The sequence below is a fragment of the Lissotriton vulgaris genome, chromosome 5, assembly GCF_964263255.1.
Source record: "Lissotriton vulgaris chromosome 5, aLisVul1.2, whole genome shotgun sequence".
NCBI classification, from domain to species: domain Eukaryota; kingdom Metazoa; phylum Chordata; class Amphibia; order Caudata; family Salamandridae; genus Lissotriton; species Lissotriton vulgaris.
This window is the reverse complement of record NC_141693.1, coordinates 60,021,037-60,043,558: the sequence shown is the minus strand read 5'-3', so window position 1 is coordinate 60,043,558 and position 22,522 is coordinate 60,021,037. Positions and strand designations below refer to the sequence as shown.

At 49.2% G+C, this 22,522-nt stretch overlaps 1 protein-coding gene across 3 annotated transcripts in view; it reads left to right on the top strand.

Annotated features, from left to right (window-relative positions):
• LOC147710155 (E3 ubiquitin-protein ligase TRIM39-like) overlaps positions 1-22,522 on the top strand; it is a 99,038-nt gene that overhangs the window by 51,204 nt on the left and 25,312 nt on the right. For 2 of the 3 annotated variants that reach the window (XM_086920850.1, XM_086920848.1), the window contains 2 exons: positions 2,309-2,539; positions 10,974-10,996. In XM_086920850.1, the coding sequence (XP_086776976.1) occupies positions 2,309-2,539; positions 10,974-10,996 (254 nt within the window). Of the gene's footprint in view, positions 1-2,308; positions 2,595-10,973; positions 10,997-22,522 lie in introns of all 3 variants that reach the window. The other variant, XM_086920849.1, reaches the window with a different exon arrangement.

The window sequence follows — 22,522 nt, the reverse complement described above, 5'->3', positions numbered from 1 at the left end:
AAAAAGGAATGGTCAAGACCTGGATATCATGTTCCTGCAACCTCGAGGGTTCAGGAAGGGGATAGAGCAATATTTTATTGACAATACATAGCTTATATACTTAAGTTACATTATAGAAACCAATACAGTAGGCGTAACAGCTGAGAGAAGACAAGATAACAGCATTCACGTGGTAGTGATATGTAATCAGAAGGCGTGAACTAGAGGTGTGTGCTAGAAACGTCACAGATAGGTGTCATAAGTGGGTGGCACAAAGCAGAAATCTTGTAATGTCAGCAGAAATCTGAGGCCTGGATGCGCGCGCATCTGCATGACGTGTGATTGACGTGAAACCAGAGGGTGCAGGGGGACTTGACATTTACACTGGCGGAAAGAGACAGAAGTCTGGCATGTCAGATCAACTCGTACTTCTATCATATCTGATATCTGATGTTTGGGAACCATATTATCTGAACGGAAAAGGTCTCTGGGGCAGAAGCTATTCTATACTGACTGTGAGTGCGTGTATAAGCGCCTAAGTGTCTGCATGAGAAGCGTGGGGGCATGGGCCTTCCATGGGAGCATGGTAACAGAGGCTATGAATTACTTGCACGGAGACAGTGAGGCCGGCCCTTCTGCTCTACAGCTGGGGTGATGTTTACTTAAACTAGTAGGCAGGAATGCATTTTCGAGGAGCGGAACAGATAATTCGAAGGTTGTAGTCAGTCTTGGCAGGCAGCAGGCTGAGCTAAACGCGGGGAGCCGCGCAGAAAGTAAGTCAGAGTTCACGGGTACAGAGACAGCCTGGGCTGAGGCTTTCAGAGTCAGAAGCCAGAAAAGGGCTCGATGGCAGAAATTCAGGGCCTACTTTGCCAGAGCTGAAAAACGTGTAAAGTACACTTCAAAAAGACGTTGGCATGGCATACTTAGGAACGGACTATTCAACCCATTCAGGGTGGGTCTGAAAGAGGACATGTTAACGTTGGACGCAAATGTATTTGCGTCTTCATAGCTGGCACAGGAGGGAAGTTACATGCACTTTAAGCTGGTACATGGAGACGGTGGGGTACACGATAGGGAACATAACTTGACCAAAAATTTATATTTCCACACTGCTCTGAGCCACAGTGTGACGTACCTCACCTGATAACCAACAGGCTTCCTCTCTGAGCCACAGTGTGACGTACCTCACCTGATAACACACAGGCTCCCGCTCTAAGGTACAGTGTGACATACCTCATCTGATAACACACCAGGACCTGCTCTGAGCCATAGTGTGACGAACCTCACCTGATAACACACAGGCTCCTGCTCTAAGCCACAGTGTGACTTACCTCACCTGATAACACATAGGCTCCTGCTCTAAGCCACAGTGTGACACACCTCAACTGTTAACTCACGGCCTCATATCTTAGGATAGGACAAGATGTCTAACCAATCTCCTCACTCATCTTTTACAGAAATGCCTGAATTACCTTCAGAAACATTGATTTATCTGGTAATTCTGCATTTTGTAACAAAAAGCACATACATTATTTATGATTTTGAACGTGAAATTCCCACATCACTGATTCCCCTTCACTCTGAATGAGGGCCATTGTAGTACACCCCCTCAGCGCCTCCTTCTGGGCAAACACATCCATTGTGCTGGCAGGACAGGGGCAGCCTGCACTCCCCAAATCTTATGTCTTCCATCCAAATGGGCTGAAACTTCCTGGCCCCCCTTCTTTTACATCATCTTTTGACTTCAGCCGGTCTCTGGGTCTTTGACTGTCTTGGGCTGTGGTGGGTTCTCTTCCTTGCACTCGCTCCATGGATCGAGCGTCCCTGCCCCCAGTGGGTTCTCTTCCATGCACTCGCTCTATGGATCGAGCGTCCCTGCCCCCAGTGGGTTCTCTTCCATGCACTCGCTCCATGGATCGAGCATCTGTGCCTGCAGTTGGTTCTCTCCCTTGCACTGGCTCCATGGATCGAGCGTCCCTGCCTGCAGTGGGTTCTCATCCTTGCACTGGCTCCATGGATCGAGCGTCCCTGCCTGCAGTGGGTTTTCTTCCTTGCCCTCTCTCTGTGGATCAGGCTTCTCTGCAGCTTCACATATTCTGACCTCTCTACAGTTTGTGGAGTGTCTGAGGGAAGGAGTAGGGCAGGAGTGTGTGAAGGACGTAAGACGGTAGAAGGGAAGGTAGTAAGAGGCTGCAGTTCAGAAATTAGGAAAAGCACATTTTTGAAGGAACTATCAACCACACTACCCTCCCTCTGAACTTCGACTCTAAGGATGGCTTGTAGAAAGCTTTTTAATATCTAAACAGCTTTTCTTTGCTTCTGACAGAACAAGCTAAGAGCTGAGAAGAATAAAATTGAATCGGAGTTTGAAAAGCTGCGGCAGCTTCTGAAAGAAAATGAGCAAGCACTGCACAGAAGACTGGAGGAGATGGAGAAGAAAATTACCATGATAGAAAATGCAAATATCACCAAACTGTCCAATCAAATCACCTCTCTCAAGGCCCTGATAACAGAGATAGAAAAGAAGTCTGAGGCACCGGCATGGGAACTCCTGAAGGTGAGATACTGTTTGGGAAATAAGACAGAAGAAGGAAGTGACATATTCATGTTTTGTGTGCATTATTAAATGTCTGAGTTGAACACATATGATCTCCTGGCTGGGTCAATACACAGCGACCCCACGCACTCTACAGACATGGATAATTTACATTGTCCCACTTGATGCTTTGAGCCCAAGTCAATATACAAACTGTGAAATGTACAGTGACTGTTTACAGTGTGATATACAAGTTAATAACCCATCTATTTACAAATTATTTATGTATTTTATCTATTGGGAGAATGCAACACACCAAGCAATTCCAGTGACAGTAAATAATATATGAAGACCAAGGAGCAAAATGTGTTAAAAGTTAGATAGAAATGGAAAGCTTAATGAGTGACAACACCCGAGAGAATTGGAAAGAAACCAAATTCCTCCTTTTCTAAGAAGTTTGAAAACATTTCTGTTCTAATTTTGTTACTTTTCTCCTGATGCTGGTGGGCACTTGGGTTCGTGTGCTCTGAACCTCTTGTTAGGGTGAACAGCTATATAACTAGGAATCTGGAATAGGTAATGGCAGCTCACAGTTTTTTTTGTCACCCCAGATAAAGATAGAGATTGCCACAGAAAACTCTTTAGTTTGAAGAATAGTGACAATTTAATATGACGGGTAACCCTTGGTTATATTAAAGGGTGTGCAAAATGAATGTCCACAAATTGCTGCCCGGCAGCAAAAGAAATTGGATTTATGACTGTGTTTTCCTGACACCCTGAACGGCAACCAAATTCCTTACCAATATGGTTTAGGGTGGGATTAGAGGTATAAACCTCCTTATTGTGATCATACGCTGTCACTTTAACAGTGATGTTCTGTTCAAATAGGTTGAATAGTTTACAGCCAAGAAGCTTCCCGAGAAGTAGCTCCATGTAAAGGGCACTAGATAATGGTGTCAGAGAAAATACAGGATATCCCTCAGAGGGTGAAAGATTGCATCCTTTCGAGGATGACAGAGAGCATCCCTCAGAGGGTGACAGAGAGCATCCCTCAGAGGGTGACAGAGAGCATCCCTCAGAGGGTGACAGAGAGCATCCCTCTCTGGTTCCACTGCCAGTACTGAAACAGTCTGAGTTGAAGTTGTTGATAATGACCATGACATGTCAATGTTGGTAGAAACGTGTAATTTACCAGTTATTCTAAACACATGTTTAAATGCCATTTCTGCTTCTAGGAAAATGATAGATAGTAAACCCATGTTTCTCCGGGTGACCAATTTGGGAATCAAGCCCACCACCACCACTGCAGATAAAGTTTGGCGTACAGTTTTGCGCCAGTGTTGAGAAATGAAATGGGAGCAGTAAGACCCACAGTCCAGGGGAGGCTCATCCTTCTTACAACAGAGGACCACTCTTGCCTCCTGCTAGAATGATGGACCCGGACCCGTTGATATGACCTCGCAACTCATTCTAGGATGATCTCCCGTGACCTTTTGGAGTATCCTCTCTTGTAATAACAGGAAGGTGACTCCTGACCTGTTGATAAACCATTTTTTGTCATCAAGGACGATGACCCATGACCTGTCGATGACTTTCAAAGGGTCCTATACATTTGGTTTATCTGATAAGAGTGGCCCTCTGCTTGCTACCACCCACCAAGGCAGTCACTCTACTGACTTATAATTTCAATAGACCCGGCTTCTCCAATGAGTAGCCTGTGAGCTACTGGTGTCTCTCCAGATACCTGCAAGTAACTCTTGTGTATAGCCCAGCCTACTAAATTAGACATTTTCCATGGTTGAATTAATATATGTTCACTAAAATTCTTAGGCGTGTATTAAAGATGAATATGTATTTAGTTTCAGAACTCATGAACTGATCTTTTGAGGAAAAATTGATTTCTAAAATCTATTTAGAGGTGTTATTTGAGTGTTAATTCCTGCGGCTTTGAAGAGACGTATTAATATTATTACCATGGGCTGGGGGCATTGCACCTATGGCTGTCATGTATTACTCATGCAGCTTTGGAGAGACGTATTATTAATATTATTACCATAGGCCAGGGGCATTGCACCTATGGCTCTCATGTATTACTCATGCAGCTTCGGAGAGACGTATTAATATTATTACCATGGTCCGGGGGCATTGCACCTATGGCTGTCATGTATTACTCATGTAGCTTTGGAGAGACGTATTATTAATATTATTACCATGTGCCAGGGGCATTGCACCTATGGATGTCATGTATTACTCATGCAGCTTTGGAGAGACGTAGTATTAATATTATTACCATGTGCCGGGGGCATTGCACCTATGGCTCTCATGTATTACTCATGCAGCTTCGGAGAGACGTATTAATATTATTACCATGGTCCGGGGGCATTGCACCTATGGCTGTCCTGTATTACTCATGCAGCTTCGGAGAGACGTATTAATATTATTACCATGGTCCTGGGGCATTGCACCTATGGCTGTCATGTATTACTCATGCGCCTCTGGCCTGGTCGCCCCCTCTGCCTACCTGCTGCCCGCTGCCTACCTGTTTTCTCTGCCGCTGCCCCAGACGCCGCAGGGCCGCCCTCCAAGCCTCTGCCTCCTGTTTTTCCCGCCGCTGCCCCAGCCGCCGCAGGGCCGCTCTCCAAGCCTCTGCCTTCGGTTTTCCCGCCGCTGCCCCAGCCGCCGCAGGGCCGCCCACCAAGCCCGACTTCATTTTTCCCGCCGCTGCCAGCCCGCGGCCCCGCCCCCCCGCCAGCCGATTGGTCGGCCCGCTCCCGCCTCCCCGCAGACCCTCCCTACCGGCTCCCTTCTTAAGGGGACCCAGACCCTTCCAAGGGAGCGACCACTGCGCCTCTGGCCTGGTCGCCCCCTCTGCCTACCTGCTGCCCGCTGCCTACCTGTTTTCTCTGCCGCTGCCCCAGACGCCGCAGGGCCGCCCTCCAAGCCTCTGCCTCCTGTTTTTCCCGCCGCTGCCCCAGCCGACGCAGGGCCGCCCTCCAAGCCTCTGCCTCCGGTTTTCCCGCCGCTGCCCCAGCCGCCGCAGGGCCGCCCACCAAGCCCGACTTCATTTTTCCCGCCGCTGCCAGCCCGCGGCCCCGCCCCCCCGCCAGCCGATTGGTCGGCCCGCTCCCGCCTCCCCGCAGACCCTCCCTACCGGCTCCCTTCTTATGACGCCCCCGGAGCGACCGCGCAGCGGACGCGCGCAGCGGGAGCACCGATTGAGCGCCGAAGGTGCGCCAAAGGTAAGCCCGTCTGCGCCTGGCCCGCGCCCAGTGCCAGGACCCCTGGGTCCCGCAGACACCAGCCCACCCGCCGGACCTACGACGCCGCCACCCTCAACGCACTCAACACCGGCCGAATCCCGGGATGCTACCGAGCCACCCCGAGACGAACCCACGGACCCTTCAGCTGCCACGCCTGCAAGTTCACCTGCATCCGGACCTGTCCCGCACCAACACCCACCAAGCCGAACACCAGCAGCAACCACCTGAAGTGCATCCTCCTCAACACCCGCTCCGTCCACGGACACGCCATCGAACTCTGGAACCTCCTCGACACCACAGCCCCTGACGTCGCCTTCCTCACGGAAACCTGGATGAACGACTCCTCAGCGCCCGCCATCGCCATCCCAGAGGGTTACAAGAACACCCGAAGAGACCGCGACAACCAGACTGGAGGAGGCCTCGCCATCATCTACAGGGACACCATCCGCATCAAGACCAACATCGACGACACCCTGACAACCGCCGAACACCTGCACTTCCAGATCCACACGGACCCCAAAACCACCCTCAGAGGCACCCTGATCTACCGAGCCCCGGGACCAAGCACACAATTCAGCGAGGACATCGCCGACTTCATCAGCCCGCATGCCCTCCCCTCCGCCGACTACATCCTCCTGGGGGACATCAACTTCCACCTGGAGAACAACAACGACCGCAACACCATCACCTTGCTCGACAACCTCGCCAACCTCGGTCTCAAGCAGCTGGTGTCCACCCCCACCCACCTCGCCGGACACACACTCGACGCCGTCTTCTCATCCAGCAAAGACCTCACCTTCAGCCACACCACCGGACTCCACTGGACGGACCACAGCTGCGTCCACTTCACCTTCAAAAGAACGACGATCCACCACCACCAGCAACAGGTTGCTCGAAGAAGCTGGAACAAGGTCACAGCCGACCAGCTCGCCGCTTCCCTGAGCCAGCACCCTCCCGCCAGCTCAGCGAACCCCAGCCAGGCCGCCGACAACCTCACGAAGTAGATCAGCAACTGCGCGGACGAACTCGCCCCACTGAGGACCCCGCCCAGCAGACCCGGCAGCAAGAAGGCCCCATGGTTCACCGACGAACTCATGAGCTCCAAGAAGAACTGCCGAGCCCTCGAGAAAGCCTGGAGAAGGGAACCAACTCCGGACAACATGACCACCCTCAAGCTTGCCACCCGGAAGCACCACCAACTGATCCGCGCCACCAAGAAAACTGCATTCAAGGACCGGCTGGACAACAACGCACACAACTGCAAGGAACTCTTCAACATCGTGAAAGAGCTCTCCAACCCCAACGCCGGAAACAACGACATCACCCCATCGCAAGACCTCTGCAACTCCCTCGCCTCCTACTTCCACAACAAGATCGCGGACATACACAACAGCTTCAGCACTCAACCGACGCACGCCACGACCGAACCACCGCCCCCCACCACCACCCTCCGCGCCTGGACTCCGATCAGCACCAAAGACACCGTCCGCATGATGAACTCCATCCACTCCGGATCTCCAACCGACCCCTGCCCTCACCACGTCTTCAACAAGGCCGATGCTGTCATCGCACCCCACCTGCGGGACATCATCAACACCTCCTTCGACACCGCCACCTTCTCGGAGAGCTGGAAGCACGCCGAACTCAGCGCCCTGCTCAAGAAACCTACAGCGGACCCCACCGAACTCAAGAATTACCGCCCCATCTCGCTCCTCCCGTTTCCAGCCAAAGTCATCGAGAAGACCGCCAACAAACAGCTGGCCGCCTTCCTCGAGACGAATGGATCCCTCGACCCCTCACAGTCTGGCTTCCGAGCCAACCACAGCACCGAGACCGCCCTCATCGCTGCCACCGATGACATCCGAGCCCTGATGGACAACGGAGAAACAGCGGCCCTCATCCTCCTAGACCTCTCCGCGGCATTCGACACTGTCTGCCACCGCACCCTAGTGCAGCGCCTCAGCAACGTCGGAATCCATGAGAAGGCACTGGAATGGATCATCTCCTTCCTCGATGGAAGAACACAGAGAGTCCGTCTACCACCGTACAAGTCAGAGGCCACCGAAGTCATCTGCGGTGTCCCTCAAGGATCCTCGCTGAGCCCCACCCTCTTCAACGTCTACATGAGCCCCCTCGCGGCCATCGCACGCCAACACAACCTCAACACCATCTCCTACGCTGACGACACCCAGCTGATTCTCTCCCTCACCAACGACCCCGCCACCGCCAGAGCCAACCTTCACGAAGGGATGAAAGATGTAGCCGAGTGGATGACAACCAGCCGCCTGAAACTGAACTCGGACAAGACGGAAGTCCTCATCCTGGGCTCCTCGCCCTCCGCCTGGGACGACTCCTGGTGGCCCCCAGCCCTGGGCACCGCACCCAAGCCGACGGACCACGCACGCAACCTGGGCTTCATCCTGTACTCCTCCCTCTCCATGACCAGACAAGTCAACGCCGTCTCCGCGTCCTGTTTTAACATCCTGCGCATGCTACGGAAGATCTTCCGGTGGATCCCCACTGAGACCAGGAAGACGGTCACCCAGGCCCTCGTCACCAGCCGACTGGACTACGGCAACGCCCTCTACGCCGGAACCACCGCCAAGCTCCAGACGAGACTCCAGCGGATCCAGAACGCCTCAGCCAGACTCATCCTCGACATCCCCCGACGCAGCCACATCTCCGGACATCTAAGAGACCTGCACTGGCTCCCTGTCAACAAGAGAATCACCTTCCGTCTCCTCACCCACGCACACAAAGCCCTACACGACCAAGGCCCGAGCTACCTCAACAACCGCCTCAACTTCTACGCTCCCAAACGCCACCTCCGATCGACCAACCACGCCCTCGCTGCCGTACCCCGCATCCGAAGAGCGACAACAGGAGGAAGGTCCTTCTCCTACCTGGCCGCCAAGACCTGGAACTCCCTCCCGTCCGACCTGCGCCTGACCCAAGACCACCTCTCCTTCAGGAAGAAGCTCAAGACCTGGCTGTTCGAGCAGTAGCAGCACCCCCCGCCCCCCAAGCGCCTTGAGACCCTCCGGGTAAGTAGTGCGCTCTACAAATGTCTTTGATTGATTGATTGATGCAGCTTTGGAGAGACGTATTATTAATATTATTTCCATGTGCCGGGGGCATTGCACCTATGGATGTCATGTATTACTCATGCAGCTTTGGAGAGACGTATTATTAATATTATTACCATGTGCCGGGGGCATTGCACCTATGGATGTCATGTATTACTCATGCAGCTTTGGAGAGACGTATTCTTAATATTATTACCATGGGCCGGGGGAGTTGCACCCGTGGCTGTCATGTATTACTCATGCAGCTTTGGAGAGACGTGTTATTATTATTATTACCATGGGCCGGGGGCATTGCACCCGTGGCTGTCATGTATTACTCATGCAGCTTTGGAGAGACGCATTATTAATACTATTACCATTGGCCGGGAGCATTGCACCTGTGGCCGTCATGTATTACTCATGCAGAGGCATTTCAAATTGCTGGTAATCGTGCACAGGACGACCACTACTGTAATCTTGTCTGACGTGGTCACTATTACAACACAAATGATAGTATCTCCGGTGCTTTGCTTTGATCATAAGTGGCTCTTATTACAGAAAAGGTTGAAGACCCCAGGAATAGACAATACACAGATGTGGGGAGCAATACCTTCAAAGATGGTAGAATTTCAGAGAAATATGTAAATAGAAACAATATATCAAAAATTCAATGTTTACTAGAAAGAAGTTTTTCTTTGACACATTCTGAATCATATTGAACGTAAAACACCATTTACATCATTGATGGTCATGAATTACTAAAGTAGTCCCATGTTCAGCTCTTCCTAAAAGCTCTGATGTCACAGAGTATTATCACAAATGCTGGTCCTCTGAGAGTGGTCATCAAGGCGCAGTCAATTGCTGTGAATCAATAAACCACTACAACGCACACAGGTTTCACAGTTGTAAAATATTGATCTGAAAGTGCTTCACAATTATTTCTTTAATAGTTTATATTCTCTCTCAGAGTTATTTTGTATTTCTGATGAGGACACTTTCCATTCGCCAGCTTTGAACCTGGCGTCACCCTCTAAACAGTGCGTTTGAGTCCTTATACTGACATGAACTTTAGCCACGCCGCATGAGGGTCATAGACTACTTGTCCTAAAAAGTCCAATATTCCAAATCCTTTGCTCTTGCCTGGTTCTACTTTAAACTTTAATAGAGAGTTTCCCTTCTCAGCCTCTTCACTCTAACAGCTCACCCCATTCTGGGATGAATTAATCCAGTAACTGGCGGGAGCTTCACACAAGCAGATCCTTAAAAAATCCATAACTGCACAAGAGGCGGTCACATGTCTTTGTTCTTCATGGGCAGCTGTGATCTCGTTTCCTAGATGGCTTCCACCTACATGCACTCCTCTAGTGCTCCTTCTGGCTGTACCTCCTCCTGCAGGGCACTCTTCTACTCCTTAGGCTCTTAACTACTCCTTCATGGCACTCTTTTAGTAATGCTTCTGTTTGTACCTTACTCTTCTGAAGAACACTCTTCTAGTCTCCCTGTTGTTCATACCTCCTCCTGCAACGCTCGTTACCTGTAATGCTATTAGTATAATAAAACATGGCACACCAGGATCTACAACAAGGACTTTTGGAAGATTATTCACTGTTAATGTAATAAAAAAGTGGCAGAAAACGGAGGCGGAGCACAACTCTCATAAGGGCGAGCTGCCTCTGTCTTCTTGGCACTGATTTTACTACCTTTGTATCCAGGAGTCGCACAAGCAGTGCCATGGGTCACAAGGGGCAATCCAGGAGTCGTAGCTGCGACCCCTGGCAAGTCGTAAATAATGCTCATGCACGTGACCCTGTTTAGAACATCATACAATGTGTTAAATGACTCCATTCAGAATATCAGAATGTGCTGTGTTTTGTGACTCCCTTCAGAATGATACTTTGCTGTGTCATTACCATTCAGAATATCAGTTTCTGCTACGTCATTTGACGTCATTCTGAATGTCACATTCTGCGCTTGGTCATGCGATGCCACAGAATGTGCCGTGTCATGTGACCCCAGCGACTGTTTTCAAAACGTAGATAGATCAAAGTGTTTCACTCCTAAAAATACTGCCATAACTTCAACATCTTCTCTGGCAACTGATTTCACTGTGTTTGTTTCTCTGTTTTGCAGGATGTCGGAAGCACCCTAAGCAGGTAAGGCTGGTTTATTATCCTCCCCTCAGCGTGTAAGGAGCAGGTCTCACTGCTGCGGTGTGTAAATGCCACTACTAAGCTCACACAAAGTGCTAGGAAACTTTCAGATCCTCATAAAATCACTTTGTATACTCAACAAAACTCTTAAGTACTCGGAAAATACCTTTGATTCCTCTGAAAACTTAAGTCCTCTGAAAACTCCCTTGTGTCATCAGGAAATGCTCTTAAATGTTCCTATATCCTTGTAAGTCATCAGAAAACTCATTTGAATATTGAAATAATTGCTACAGAAATGAGCTGCTGTCCTCACAAAACCTATTTGTATCTATAAAACCTACCTGAAGTCCTTAGAAGAGTTCCCTGTATACACAGAAAACTAATGCACATTCTGGAAACTTCCCCTTCGGTTTCTTCAATTAGGAGTTGTGGAAAAACGAATTCAAAGTTTCCGAACTACGATGCCAGTCTTCAAAACATCCCTTCTCTGCTTCCAAACAGCATTGAAATGTAATTAAAGCCATGTTCAGGCCTTATTCTTTAGTAAATTCTCCATCTTTGGGCATGTTTGCGTAATGTTTCCTTGCTGCTGTGTTACTCAATGTCCCCTTTGCGTAGTGTCCACGCTTATTCACATTCTTAAGTGGTCTCCGTTCACCCTTGGAATATCATGGTACGCCCGTTAGCGTGTATGGTTAGTGTATGGTTCGCTACATCTATTCGCCCACGTCGCAACCAGGCGAATCCTCAGGGTCACTGCCCTCTATCTGTTGCAGCTCATTTAAGAGGTTGTCCCAACATGCTGCTATGGGTTCTCAATGCAGTTCTAACGTTTCTTCACGCTTGATGGAGATGCTTTCTGCCCGGGCCCATGCTAACAATGAGTGACGCCATGCCCGAATATGTGGTGGGTCCACCACTTTCCACCATCTAGTTAGGAGCCTTTTAGCTACTATGATCCCCAAGTCTTGGTACCTAAACCCTACTTTGGTGGCAGGCGTCCTCCTGAATTGATACAGGAGGTATACAAAAGGTAGTGCTCGACCTGTGCATGTGTGTAATATCCTGGTTATCGTATTCCAGTACACTCCTATTCGGGGGCAGCTCCATAACATGTGTACTAGTTCAGCTCCTGGGGGTGTTGTTTTTGTTTGTTGGGGTTGGTAGGATTCCTCAGGGCGCTTGCTGTGATCCATTTAGTGAAGTTGTCCACTGCTTGTTCCGTGTCCTTGTGGAGGTGGGTAGGTGAAAGTTGAGGGTGTTGATCCAGCGTTGTTCTGATGCTTTGGACCGGCTGCGACATGTTTCGCTGGCAGTGGAGGTGGGGGTTTTGAGGGGCTCTGAGATGAAGTGGACGCAGTGGTGGTCGGTCCAGGTGAGCTGTTCAGTGTGGGTGTAAAGATAGGGTCAAGCGTGTCTCCTGTGATGTGAGTGTGGTTGGTGACTAATTGCTCAAGTTTGAGGTTGGCCATACTTTCTGGGATGTCAGCCGTGTTGGTGTCATCAATGTTTTCAAGGAGAAAGTTGAGGTCCCCTAGGAAGATAGTTTCACCTCAATAGTGATAGGAGCGATGAAGTTGGAGAAGGGGTTGCAGAAGGGAGGGCGGAGTCCCGGGGGGTCTGTAGGTGAGGGTTTCTCCATTCGTGGGTTTGCTGTTCGTTTGGAGTTGGAAGTTGAGGTGCCTCATGAAGGGGGTGGTGTTGTCTGTTGTGGTTGCACATTTGAGAGTCTCTTTGTAGATTATGGCTGTGATGGTGCTGTTTCTATTGGTCCGGTCTCGGTGCGTGATCTTGCATCCGTCCGGTATGGCTGTGGCTATACTAGGTGCTGATGCGGGGTTCAGCCAGGTCTCTGTGATGAAGATGGTGTCTGGGGTGGTGATGGTTTTCCAGATTTCTGGGGCGTCTTTTCCAAGAGAGCGTGCGTTGTTCAGCAGGCAGTTGATCTCTCTGAAGGGGTTGGCCACAGCCCTGCTGTTGAGTGAGTGACTTTTTGTGGCTGATGAACGTGTGTCAGTTGTTTCTCTTGTGATGCAGGTAAATCGGCAGTTCCGGCAGGAGAAAGGGCCATCTGTGGTCCTGGGTGAGGCCTGGGTGCAGCAGTTGTTCTGGCATCCGAAGTCCAGGGCTCTAAGTTCGTCTGATGTGAAGCACAGGCAATCCGTGGTGGGTGGAGACCTAGAGTCCATGCACGGCATACCCACTGTGAGCGTCTGCTGCGTTGGTGCGCTGTGGTATCCATGCCAGAGGACTGGGTTACTGGCAGGAGGGTGCCCATAGGGGGAGACAGCAGGCACGACGGGGAGCGACGCGTGAGGCGAGGTGTAGGGAGCCGCAGGGCTGCAGGCAGCTGAAGGGAAGTCCCAGCAGAGCCGGCGGGCAAGGGATAGGTTGGGCAGGCAGGGAGAAAGGGATGGGGAAGAAGCCAGACTGCAAGGTCAAGTGCAGCCGGCCCAGGCTACCAGGGTGAAGAAGGGTGCAGCTGGACAGTAACTACTGGGAGTCTGGTGCAGGTTGGGCTGAGGGGAGAGCGCCGGGCACGGTGTCAGGGGGGACAAAGCCACAGAACACTGTAACTGAAACTGTGGGCGTAAGAGGGGTAGCCCAGCCTCCTCCTGTTTCTGACAGGCATAGACGAGCTCACCCTTTGCCTAGGCTTTGCTCGGGCACCGCCCGCACAGCTCCCGCAAGGCGGGAGCGGCAGAAGGAATTAATCTGCTGCGAGGTGCGAAAAAGGGCCAGGCCCGCCTCCTGGAGGTTGCTGGGAACTTTAGTTCCCTGAGGCTGATGGCGCCGCTGGCTCCCGAGTGGAGCTCGGAGAGTCGTGAGGTAGGAGTCCCGGGCCTGGAGAAGCAGTTGAGGGAGCGGCAGTCTGCAGATACTGCGGTGCCCCATCCTTGGTCTGTTGAAACTCTATCTACCCTCTATGACCATTGCTTGACATCAGTCTTTGTAAGTGCCTGGGTTAGATCCGTAAAGGCTACCAAGTTCTTTGTGAACTTACCACAGTATGTCATCATGCCCAGGAAACGTCCTACTCCTGTCATGAAAGCTGGTGTGAGTGCAGATTTCTTGTCTTTGACTTTGCTGGGATTCGGAGTCACCATTTCCGCTGAAAATCTCTGTCTCGGGAAACTGATGTGTTGCTTTAGAAAGTCACACTTGCAGGGTTTAGCCTGAGGCCGCTTGAAGGCACTGTAGGACTTTTAGGACACAATAATGACTGTCACATTGTGTGCCTACACCAAGATGTCATCACTGATGTTAATTATTCCAGTCAATCCATATAGAACTTCTGGGATGGTGTTCTCAAAAACATCAGCGACACTGAAGTTTAATCTTGTGTATAGTCTCAGACCTAGGTGTGAGGAGAAGGACCTGATATATCAAAAAGTGGGGTCGAGCATCAGCAGGTGATAGCCTGACTTATTATCTGTTTTGGAGAACAAGCTAGCTCCTTTGACCTCATTTATTAGTCTATCCTCTGTAGGCGTGATATGTTGTTGTTTTTGGCATGCCTGATTTAGGAGGTGCATGGCCACACACAGCCACACCTCTCCTGGCTGTTTGGGCTTCTGGGTGACAACAGTTGTGGAAACCCAGGGAGTGGACCCATAATCTCGCTCGATGATGTCAGCCTCTTCCAGCCTTCATAGCTCCTCTTCCAGCCTTCATAGCTCCTCTTCCACTTCTGCCTGGAGATGAATCGCCCCTCATTGATGTCAATAGCTTGATCGATCTGCAGATGCACAGTCTTTCCTTTCAAACACCCAATGCCATGAAACAGGCTGTTGCTTTCCAGGAGAAGATTGTCCAGCTCAGCAGTGGAGGCAAAGTGGATCAGCTGAAGACTTGTGGCTGCCTGGTGCTTAGGAGCATTCCTGCACTCTTTGGTAATGAGCACCTCTGCCCTGACTGCTTGTTTCTCATGAGCGAGTTCCACTTTGAAGACTCCTGTTAAGGGTAGTGGGTTTGGATGTATTTATCTTCTTTGTTTGATTATGGATTGAGCTCTCATCAGTTAACATGCACACACTCGCCAGGTCTTTTAACCAGGCATAAAACTCATCCATTGATCCATCAAGTTTTTATCTCCTTTGACAGAGTATGAAATCTTCACAAGTAGGGTGTACCAGGGGTGCAAAATATATGCACTCACCATGGAGTGTGAAGCAGACTGGACCGAAAAGGGTGTGTGAGAATCTGGAGCTCTCTCTTCCTCTCCTCCAAAACACCATTGATTGCAAAGTACATTTATGTTCTGTCCAGGCACACCTTCCATGTAGGTGCCTGTGGAGAGGATGACCAAGAGATCACGAATGGACTGATGGCGAGGATGGAAGACATCTTGGGTGGTCTTGATGTGTGCACGCAGAGTGGAGCAGGCGGGTAGTCAGTCACACCTTGAGGCTGGTGCCTACGGTGGCGATACTGGAGGGAGAACGGTAAACAACCTTTACAACGCAACTTATACCACACAGTGCCTTTACAACGCGGTATTTACAACACAAACCATTACAACGCATTGCGCTGGGGGGCGCTCTAGGATAGGGAATAAGTTTCATTTACTATCCAACACCTTCCCTAGTGTCCACGGGGACTGGTGTTGGAATAGTAAATTAAACTTTTCACTATCCAGCACCCCAAAGCGCTATGCGTTGTAATGGATTGCGATGTAAAAACCTTGTTGTAAAGGCATGCGTGGTAAAAGCATGCGTTGTAATGTCATACATCCAGGGAGAACACATCTGCAGCAGCCAGGAGTGGTGACCTGTGTTGCAGTGATATCAAGAGCTGAGGCAGTTGGGGTTTGCATGAATAAAAAAAAAAAAGCTTCCAAAATGTAAATTACCCTTCTTTCCAAAAAGATGGGGATGCTTTAGTCCACAAGGGAAAACCAAATAGGATGATGGACGGAGTGTTGAACATTGCAAGCACTCACCCCCAGTCAACTGATCTGGGTTTAATCCATCATCATTCTTTAGCTCACTCCGCCACCCCAGTTCGACATGGCCATATGCAAATCAGTCTGACCCTGTGCCTCATGGGAACAGTCCAGCCTGAACTGCCAAGCCATGCCTTCCCTGGACCGGAAACAAGCATCCTGGGACCAGTTTCTGGCTAATCAGCCGTCATCAGCCAGGCTAGCTTGAAGCCAGTGGGGAGGCAGGGAAGCTACGAAGATGGCTGAAATATATAGATGCAATGGGATGAAAGACGAAAATTCTATTTAAAAGTGTTGCACTACTGTGGGATTTAGTTGTGCTCTTTGGTACCAGTTATGGGAGAGGCCGGGGGTGCAGTTCGTTGGGTAGTCACAGTTCCTGTACTTGTTTCATGTTGTGGTGGGGTGATGGGCACTCTGCAGAGTTTGGTGGCAGGCAGTTTTGAGTTTGCTGTGCAGGGAGGCGGGATGGAGGGTTTCAACATTTGGGGCTGAAGGGAGGGAAGGGAATGGGTTGTGTTGAATTTAATGTTATTTCTCTTGATGATGTGCTCCACACATATTGTAACATAGAGACTACACTTTATGTATATACGGACAGGCCCGGCCCCGCATGGCTACAGACAACACTAGGCCCCTGGAATGATGATGCGAGCAGTCTCTGATATCTGCATCCTATCCTGGAATGTGAAAGGATTGGGAGACAGAATCAAGCGGGGTAGTGCTACAATATGTTAAACATTTACAAAAAAGGGTGGTGAGGGACAGAGTCTCTGAATTAAGCAGAAAGCTCTCACCCAGTCAAAAGATCAGGGCTAGATCCAACACCGTTTTTTAGCTCACTGCACCATCCCAGTTTCAGACCCTGACTGTATGCAAATTAGTCTGTTCCTGTCCCAGTGCATGATGGGAACAGTGAGATAAATAACGGTGATGGATCAAGCCCTGATCTTTGGACTGGGTAAGAGTGGTCTGCTCAATTCAGACACTCTGTTCATCACCACCCCCTTTTGTAAATCGACAATATGTTAAACGGCATTCACCTGATGGTGGTCCTCCTACAGGAGATACATCTGATAGGTAACACTTGCAAAGCTCTAGACGGCAGGGGTCACAAGTTGGTGATATATGCAGGTTTGACAACAAGCTCTAGAGCAGTAGGCATTCTATTAAAAAATAATTGCAGTTGACAGTGAAGCAATCCCCTACAACCCCCTATATAGATGCACAGCCCTCTCTGGGATATGGGAGGGGGAACCGATAAATGTCCTATCAGTGTATAACCATCTGTCCTTACACAGCAGCACTCTTCTGGACTTGGGTGAACTCCTATTAGGGGTGACTTTAATATGACCATGCGTGATTCACTTGACTGTCAACCCCCACGCCACGTGACCACTTCCCACACACATTTGATGGCCTTCTTTACAGCAATGGGGTTGGTAGATGTATGGCAAACATACAATCCCATCACTCAGAATTTTACATTTCCCTCGGAGGCTCATTGGGCGTCTCTCCCGTATTTCCCTCCTACTCACTTTGGCCCACCACATCTCGTGATTCCGAGAGATGCACTATTTGGCTAGGGGGATATCTGACCGCTCCCCCAATTGGGATATATCTGGCATTGCTAAATGGAGCAAACACAAGGAGATGATAGACGGAGCGCTGAAACATTTCAGACACTCACCCCCAGTCACAGATCTGGGCTGAATCCATCATCATTCTTTAGCTCACTTCGCCACCTCGGTTCAGACCCAGTTATATGAAAGTCAGTCTTGACCCTGTGCCTCATGGGAACAGTCCAGCCCGAATTGCCAAGTCAGGTCTTCCCTGAACCGGAATCAAGCATCCTGGGACCGGTTTCTGGGTAACACCCTTCATCAGTCAGGCTAGTTTGAATTCAGTGGCAAAGTGAGCAAGGGACCCACGTCTGGGAAAAGGCGATTCGATGGGTTACCGGGATCTCTCAGGGCACCAGGGTGTTTCTTACAGATCCCCAAGATATTGCGAATGCCTTCTCAGATTACTACAAGCACCTATACTCCCCAGTCGGGGCTACTAATATGTGACATTCCCATGACTTTCTTGGCATTTACGACTTCCTACACTCCCTACTGAAGACAGAGCCTTCATGGAAAGTGATCCTACAGAGGACACAATTGCCCAAGCGATTCGCAATATCGCATCAGGGAAAGCAATGTGTCATAACGTGCTCCCGATCTAGTTATACAAGATTACTATGACTCTTATTGCACCGCAATTACTTTAAATGTACTTGGGGAGTCGGGAAAAGGGGGTGCTCTCCAGAGACCAAAGGCTTGCTTCCATTGTGGTCCTTCATAAGGAGGGTAGGCCAGCTGAGGACTGCTCCTCCTGCAGACCCATTTCCCTCCTCAACGCTGAGATCAAAATTTTGGTGAAACAATTAGCCCATAGATGAATACAAATTATTACCAAATTGGTGCATCCACACCAGTCCTGTTTCACGCCATGTAGAAACGCGACCTTCAATCTGCGATGTCTCCACGGAATGTCGGGGCTCGCCCTTTCTACACAAGAAGACGCAACTATTATGTCCCTTAATGCTCGTATGGCATTCGACACAGTGGAATGGCTATACCTTTTTGCTGTGCTGGAACGGATGAGCTTCGACCCCAAGTTCTTGTCCTGGGTACGATTATTATACGAACAACATAAGGTAGCACAGGGTCAAAACAAGGGGAGGGGGGACTAAGTACAACCCTGAACGGTGATTAGAAAGAATTACTGAAGTGTATAGAGTGGAAAGAAACCTGGGACCACCAGTCTCATTACGAGAAAGTTCCCATCAGTCACCACTCGGTTCCGCCCTTCATCATCTGGGATCTTTCACCTTCAGAGACCGGAGATAGGACCCACAGTGGACTGGTCAGGTGTTGGGAACCTAATCTCAACTGTGGGGTCCAGAATGAGGGAAACCCTTCAGAAGGTGGTGACTAAAAGCAGTGCTAAAATAAGTGAGGTGCAATGTGCAAAAGTGATATGAATAAAAATTAGGTAGAGAAGTGAAAAATAATTTTTAATAAGGAATCACTTCACTCCTAAAGTTAAAAAAGAGTGCGTGGTGGTTTAAACAAATAACCACTGTTGGAAAAAGAAGGTCGACATGTTTCTGCAGACTAACCGGATCAATAAAGTATCCAGCTGCTTCTTCAGGACCAAGACGCTACTGCTTAAGAAATTGGAAATAAACAAATATCACCTGAAATCCAGTGATATAATTCTTCTCCTGGACAGAGCGGTGCCCCAATTTACCTGCGCTGTGTGCCAGGTGAGGTGGGATTTCTTCCTCCTGCCCAATTGCCAGGAGAAGAATTATATCACCGGATTTCAGGTGATATTTGTTTATTTCCAATTTCTTAAGCAGTAGCGTCTTGGTCCTGAAGAAGCAGCTGGATACTTTATTGATCCTGTTAGTCTGCAGAAACATGTCGACCTTCTTTTTCCAACAGTGGTTATTTGTTTAAACCACCACGCACTCTTTTTTAACTTTAGGAGTGAAGTGATTCCTTATTAAAAATTCTTTTTCACTTCTCTACCTAATTTTTATTCATATCACTTTTGCACATTGCACCTCACTTATTTTAGCACTGTTTTTAGTCACCACCTTCTGAAGGGTTCCCCTCATTCTGGACCCCACAGTTGAGATTAGGTTCCCAACACCTGACCAGTCCACTGTGGGTCCTATCTCCGGTCTCTGAAGGTGAAGGATCCCAGATGATGAAGGGCGGAACCGAGTGGTGACTGATGGGAACTTTCTAGTAATGAGACTGGTGGTCCCAGGTTTCTTTCCACTCTAGACACTTCAGTAATTCTTTCTAGTCACCGTTCAGGGTTGTACTTAGTCCCCCCTCCCCTTGTTTTGACCCCGTGCTACCTTATGTTGTTCTAACAGTTTCTAGGGATAGTAGCATTTAGGGGTCGGTAAACCATCCCTACAGACCCTCTCCCTCCTTGTTTATTGATTATTACGATTATTATACACCAATTCCCTGGCCTGGGTAGTCATTAATGCGAAAACCTCTAGATAATTCCCCTTGAGGTGTGAGACCACAACAGGGTTGCCCTCTTTCACCTCTCTTGTTTGCCCTAGCTCTAGAACCACTGACGACCTGTGAATTCTCTGACCCTTTGATACGTGGCCTACACTGGATGGAGGAGTGGGAATACATAATTTCTCTGTACGCTGACAATATATTATTGTATATAGCAGCTCCCGCAGCTCCCTGAGTCGTATACTGGAAATATTCACAACCTTCGGTAGATACTTGGGATACACCATTAAGTGGTCTAAATGGACGCTATTTGTTCTTTGTGGGTACTCTTCGTGACAAGATAGGGGATGTGTAGCAAGGGTAGTTTCTGATGGCTTCCGATATTTGGTATCTATGTCACCACCGATCCCGACTCATTCTATGACAATAATCTCCAGGGTCCCCTACAGAATCTCAGGAGAGACGTTTGCCACTGGAGGGCCCTGCCCTTGTCCCTTCTTGGACCAGCTGCTTTGTCCAAGATGATGGCACTGCAGCGGTTTCTTTACTTGTGCAAAATGCACCATTCTCAGTCCCCGATACCTACTTCTGGACTATAGAGACTGAATTAAGGACCTTGTTGTGGGAAGGGGTGCCCCTCATATAGCCCTCAGAAAAATGACACATGACTCGTATGACGGTGGTATTACGTTGCCCGACATCCTCAGATATTACCAGGCAGCACAGCTCACCACTGTTAACCAATGGGCACATCGGCCTGCAGCCAATACGGCGTTTCATATGGACTGTTATGTGTTACGGCCACTTGAATACACACGATCACTGTCACCTCCCCATGTTATATGATCCTCACAGGACCCACAGCTCTTCCGGTCCAACTGTGGCACACAACTCTTAAAACACTGGACTGGGAGGGTAGGATCACCCAGTCAACACCCCTATGGGACTCAGGAATACTGGGCACATTAGGCCGAAGACCCGGCTTTGAAAAATGGGACCTGATAGGTTTCTCCAGGGAGGGAGATCTATGGAGGGGTGGAACAGTTTTGCCGTTTCCTGATTTACAGCATGAATATTACCTCGTCGACCCAGAAACCTTCTGATACCTTCATGTCCACCACACTTTATGGCAGCCACGTATATATACCCATCAGTAGGCTAATTCCTTATTTGGATGTAACCAATACGAGTAGGTTTGAGTGAGAATAGTTCTTTTTATTTGTCACATGATTTGAGTCCATTTCACTAATTATAATTTTTTCATAGAAAACGTTGTAAAAGAAAGAGAACAGCTGACGCTCACAACCCTTTCTCTACTTGTCCTTTTGAATCTGAAAAAGTCCAGGGCTTTGAGCAAAATTCCTCCATTACATAGGGATTCATTTCCAGATTCAGGATCTCTGGCCCTAAACTTTAATGGCAGCGGTCCCTAAAGGGGAGGTCCAACTGAAGCATCCCTGTTAGAAAACAGAATATTAGATGACTACATGGTATGCAAAGCAATCTCCTTCACGTATAAAAACCTTATTAACAGTGCATCCGGCACATTGCTTCAGCTCCAGCAACGTTGGGTACTGACATAGGAGACATGGAGGATGAGGACTGGCAGATAGCCCTAGCCTCTCCCAAAGAGATGGCGATCAGATCACGATTTCGTCTGGTGCAACTCAAGATACCACACAGGGCCTATGTCTTTTGCAATACATTGGTCAAAATGGGAAGGAGCCCTGAATCAGCTTGCGTGCGGGGGTGTGGGGGAGAAGGCACCTCTTACCATATACTCTGGCACTGTTCAGCAATACAGACTTATTGGACATCAGTGGTGGCCTGTATAAACAGTGTCAGAGGCGGGGGCTCGTCTCCCTCGGCGAAGTGCTGCCTCCTGAATGTGTGGGAGGCCACGGATCTGGGCCGCATGGAGCAAATATGAGTCACTTTAGGCCTCATGGTCCCCAAAAGGAACATGGCAAGATTGGGGGAGCAGAATCACCACCACAGCTCAAGGATTGGAGGCGTGATATGGACCGATGATGGTGGCGGAGAAGGTGATCTATGGGGGTCGCGGTTGCCCCCGTAAGTGGGAAAAGAGTTGGGGGTCACTGGAATGACCTTCTGCTCTGCTTCAGGAATGAGGTCCTCTTTAATGGCCTTGGGCGGGAATGTAGTCACAGATGTGTGTAGTGATGTAGACTTATGATAACGTCGAGTTCCAACTTGTGTGAAGTGGGGGATCTATTATGTATCTCTACAAAGCCTGATGATATTGATTGGATTTTCCTGTCGTCTTATATTCAATAAAAATGTGATTAAAAAAGTCTACACTCTGTAAGCCTGTACCATGTCAGGAGCCAGGCTTCGTATTACAAGAGTCTCCATTGTAACGCTATACCATCTCAGTAGCCAGGCATCTTATTACATGAGTCTACACTCTGTAAGCCTCTAAAATGTCAGGATCCAGGCATTGTATTACTGGTCTGCACTTTGTACACCTTTCCCATGGCAGGAGCCAGGCGACATATTACAAGAGTCTACAGCCTGTGCCATGTC